The 5,000-nt window shown below is 38.6% G+C and overlaps 1 protein-coding gene across 1 annotated transcript in view; it reads left to right on the top strand.

The window, feature by feature from the left end:
• The window catches only part of LOC138049587 (deleted in malignant brain tumors 1 protein-like), a 69,661-nt gene that overhangs the window by 19,882 nt on the left and 44,779 nt on the right, over positions 1 to 5,000 (top strand). Inside the window, exon 6 of the mRNA XM_068895948.1 lies at positions 2,893 to 2,916. Coding sequence (XP_068752049.1) covers positions 2,893 to 2,916 — 24 coding nt within the window. The remainder of the gene's footprint in view (positions 1 to 2,892; positions 2,917 to 5,000) is intronic.

Below are 5,000 nucleotides of genomic sequence, written 5' to 3'. Positions count from 1 at the left end.
CTCATAACTGCGAAGATCATAGCTTCACTTGATTTCATATCCGCAGTTCATATATGATTCATTTCATATACCATTTCATCAAATGGAAATTATTTTAACTCTCATTGGCATTTGAGTTCTAAGGGATCTTAAGCGGCGGCAGCGCGAACGTTAATAATTATATAACGGCAAGAGATTATGAAGGTAAGAGAAGTAATCCCTCATACTGGCCCTATTCGCATCGTAATCCCTCTTAAGTTATTTTTAGATCTCCTGCGAGATCCGGTATTCCCACGAGGGTTAACTGATAGCCAATCACATGTCCTTATTTTTACCAATGTTGACATCTGAGCGAATTCCCACGCAATGATTCGCGTCGTTCGCGATTTACCATCAAGCAAAAATGGCGGAGGAAGTTGAGAGACGATCGTATATATACATTTTGTGGACGAACGTGACTTGTTGACTACAGAGTTAACCGATTACAATGACTTATGTTTTGAAACCTGTATCTTGGAAGGAACGAGTTATGTAACCGACAGGATTTTGTACAGAATGGCAAATGGAAGACTATAGTCGATAAGTACGATCTCTCTGACTTTAATAAACGCATTCTCGGTTTCCGTTGCGGGATTAAAAGATGTTGACTTAATTCTGATACGGTGATTGAGTAGGCAGATAGAGCTCTACAACAGTACCAAACATGAAAGGAAAACTTGAATCAAGCGTGCGATAAAAATTTTTGAACCCGTGTTATCGGACTCAAGTGAATTTGCAAAGCACGTATGTTAAATATAGCTGTCTCCTTAAAAAGAGATTTAACACGGTTTCGTATATGGCACAACCTTGAATGTGGTATCATTGAAAACTAGACAATTAAGCGATTTCAGTTACAGATGTTTGAAACCTGTATCTTGAAAGGATCGAGTTTTATAAGCGACAGAATTTTGTAAACATTGGCAATTCGCAGACTACAGTCAACAAGTAATATATCGCTGACTTCGTTAACGCGTTCTCGATTTTCTTCGCGGGATTAAAATATGACGACTTAATTCTTTGATATTCATAAATTAGACAGATATCAGACATGAAAGCAAAACTTGAACAGACAGTGCGATAAAAATGTATGAACAAATGGTGTCGCATGGAAGTCAATCTGCAAAGCACGCATGTTAAATATACCTGCATCTTTCAAAATTATTAAACTCGGTTTCGTACATTGGACAGTGTTGAAATTGGTGTCACTGTAAACAACACAGTTAAGCGATTTGAATGATACATCTTTGCATCTTGTATCTTGAAAGTAACGAGTTTTATAGGCGACAGAATTTTGCACACAATGAAATATCGCGGACTACAGTCACCAAGTAACATATTCCTGACTTGGTCAACGCGTTCTCGATTTTCTTAGCGGACTTAAACTATGGTGACTTAATTCAATGATATTCATAAATTAGACAGCTAACGCTTTCAAACAGTACCACACATGACAGGAAAATTTTAATTGACCGCACGATAAAAATTTTTAAAAAAGTAAGATCGGATTGAAGTCAATGTGCAACGCACGCGTAAAATATAGCTCCCTTTTACAAAATTATTTAACAGGGTTTCCTACTCTAGACAATCGTAAAATTGGTATCAGAGTGAATTATACAGTTAACCGATTTCCATGATATATGATTGCAAACTGTATCTTGACAAAGACGAGTTTTGTAAGAGACAGAATTTTGTAGACGATGAGAAAGTGCGCACTAAAATGGACAAGTAACGCAATGCAACCAAGGTAAACATATCTGCATATGTCAAAATTATTTAACACGGTTTGATAGATTGGAAATTCTTCAAATTGGTATCACTGCAAACTAGGCAGTTAAACAATTCCAAGGATGTATGTTTGAAACCTGTATCTTGCAGACAATGAATTTTATCAGGCCATGAAACTCAATTTTGAAAACGGAGAGTGGCATTGTACAGAATTTGTTGCACTTTCCCTCCTCCATGAAACTTCCACGTAACGCGCGCGGTAACATTATCCGCGGGAAAATTGATATCATCTAAAAATAATCTAAGAGGGATTACGATGGGAATAGGGCCAGTATGAGGGATTACTTCTCTTACCTTTATAATCTCTTGATAACGGATATTGGAACTACTTAACCATAGGCGTACGGGCACGATCCGACCTGGGGAGGCGGTGTCCTTTTTGCCCGAAAAATTTACACAGTGCCCGAATTCTTGATTGTTGAAATCCGTCTTTTACTCCCTCAAAATGTGCGAAACAAACATTCCGTTACAATCCTTAAAGTCATAAAACTGTACGTATTCGAAACATAGAGTTTTAAGAACCTCACATAATCTATGTAGGTCTATATACTCGATCTAGTAACTAATAAAAACTTAGAACCTCACGTACTCTGTATCAGTCTATTCCATCTAGTATTTAAACTAGCAAAAAGCTTATTACAAAAAGTAGCTATTTCTTCCATGGCGTTGTCCAAAAGTGTCAATTATTTTGGCAATACCGCCTGCTATGACTCTATTTGGCGCGAACTGCAGCAAATGCCAGCGATCAACAGATCAGCAGCCGAGCAATTCAAATGTTTTAAGATCAACCGCAAGGACTTATTTCAAAACAAGGACTTTAATATCTTTTAAGTTACACAAGTAATATTTTTATACTTTCAAGTGCTCTTTTTCATATTTTTGCCTTATTTATATTTTTTTTAATTCCATCTTTTATCGTTTCTTTATTCCCCGAATTTTGAGCGTTTTGCCCGAAAATTTCCGAGACTGGGGGGGCTGCCGCCCCCCCCCCCCACCCCCCCGGCTCGTACGCCTATGTACTTAACCATGATGGTCAGGATTCAGTATATTATTAGAATCACTAACGAATTTTGCTCTTTGATTTTGCAGCACCGGTAACAACCACAGCCTCAAGTAAGTCATTCTAAAACAAGATGACTGATCTTTTGAAATTACCACCAATTATTATTTTACTATTACGCTATTTTACCATATTAGGTCAAGAGAACACTCAAAATATGAGAACGCAGTAATACAATGTCGTGTCCCGGCGGTTTGATCGGTTTAGAACAGAGCAAATACAGACGGAACGGGAGTCATCAACGAAAATGGCCGGTGTAGATGAACCCAAATTTGAACTGTTTACGTCCTTTTACGCTTGACTCTAAGCAATGACCTGTTAATTAACCACAACAAATTCTTCACCCTGAACAGACAGAAACCCCTGAGGAAAGTGTTGGGCGTTTGACGTTGTTGAATCGTGATTTCGTTTTTCAATAAATAATAGTGGAATAATAGATCCCTTATTGGATGGTTTAACATACGTGTGGACATTTTGCTTGTTGCTCATATTTTCCTTCGGGGCTCTATAAATTACGCAACACTCAAAATATCCGCGCGTATTATTTGTTAATACTTTCAATAAGGTATTTTTATCCATCGAAATGGAAATGAATAGTGAAGGATGACATCCTCCACTTTTACCCACAATGAGGTGGACGGATATATGATTTTTATATTATAAAATAAATACTGTGTCAGCTGAGTAACTAGCGACAGAATCCCAAAACACAGACGTGCCCATCAGTTTACTGTATCTGTATCCGTATCTAAATTTAATATACGGGTCCCGCCAAATTATGGCCAATCAGACTGGGCCTAATGACCACAACCTCTCTGACTGGTTTACAACCAAGTAGCTGCACAAGGGATTGCTCATTACTTTTTCGGCTCCATATTTGCAGGGGCACCCAACGAATCTGTTCCTCACATTATCTGTTCCCCGGAGGAATCTTGCTGGCTGGCAAAAATACAGGTGTTTCGATAAGCTGGCTGGGAAATTTTGTTATTGATAGAGGTTTTGCCTGGGAATTACTGACTTTTTCTAGCATTTCAACCCGAGCTGGCTGTAGAAACTCTGAAGACTGAAGACGACTAAAAAAAAAACAACAAAAAGAAAATAAAAAGAACCCTTCCCTCTCCCAGAGAGTAGTCACAAACATACGACGGCTGGTCAGAGTGATTGCACTTGCGGAAAAAACCTGTTTTGTCACGGTTTTGTCGCTTTTGTTCGGTCGTTTTGGATCGAGGGATTTGAAAGCGCGCGGAATTCCTGGCTGGGAAATAAATTTGATCAGCTGGCTGGGAAACCAACCAATTTTATCTAGCTGGCTGGGAAATTTCTTGTGTGTCTTGCTGGGAAAAAGGAACAGATAATGTTTTCCCAGCAACACTGAAAAACACCTGAAAATGCCTTAATAACATTTATTTTCATTAACTGGGGTGTAATAATACATTTTACAACCAATTGGTCATTGGGTGCCCCTGTATTTGGACTTCAGACTTTTTTTGGGTGGGGAGGGAGGGAGAGTCACGATTTGGTTACGCATGCGTAAGATTTTCTTGCCTCGTAGAGGCAGCCCAAGTAGGATTCAAACTCGGTATCTCCTCATTCTAACGGGAAAATAAGTTGAATTTGTGTGCGTGACCAGAAACTAGTTTTTGTGTTTCGATTTCGTTGTTACTACTGATAATAATGTTTTACTATTCTTTAAAAAATCAAGATGGAAAACCCAGCCAATAGGACAATCACATGACTTTTCGAGGGCATATATTTTATTTGCATCTGAGCGGAGCGAGGGGGCAAATGATGCTACGACGGACACAAACTGTATGCCCGACAAAAGTGATTATCATTATTATCAATACACACGGCCAAATCGTACAAATTCATTTCATAAGAAAAAAATGTTTAACAGAGATGTAGCATGAAACCTTTGTATGGAAAGTTGTTGCTACAATACGATCAGCTAAACGATATCAGAAATTGAGAAGAAAAAAAAAGAGCACAAAACTCATCCACAAAAATTCACGCCAACTCTGGCATTGAAATGGTTTCCTTAGGATCACATTGGCCCGTTCGCCCGCAAAAGGGCACGTTTTAGAGAGGCAGTTTTTCATTTGGAATTGACAATAAAGTGAGGGTTGGCGACCTGGGG

This window comes from Montipora capricornis, chromosome 5 (assembly GCF_036669925.1).
Source record: "Montipora capricornis isolate CH-2021 chromosome 5, ASM3666992v2, whole genome shotgun sequence".
NCBI classification, from domain to species: Eukaryota; Metazoa; Cnidaria; class Anthozoa; order Scleractinia; family Acroporidae; genus Montipora; species Montipora capricornis.
This window is presented reverse-complemented; position numbering and strand designations above follow the sequence as displayed.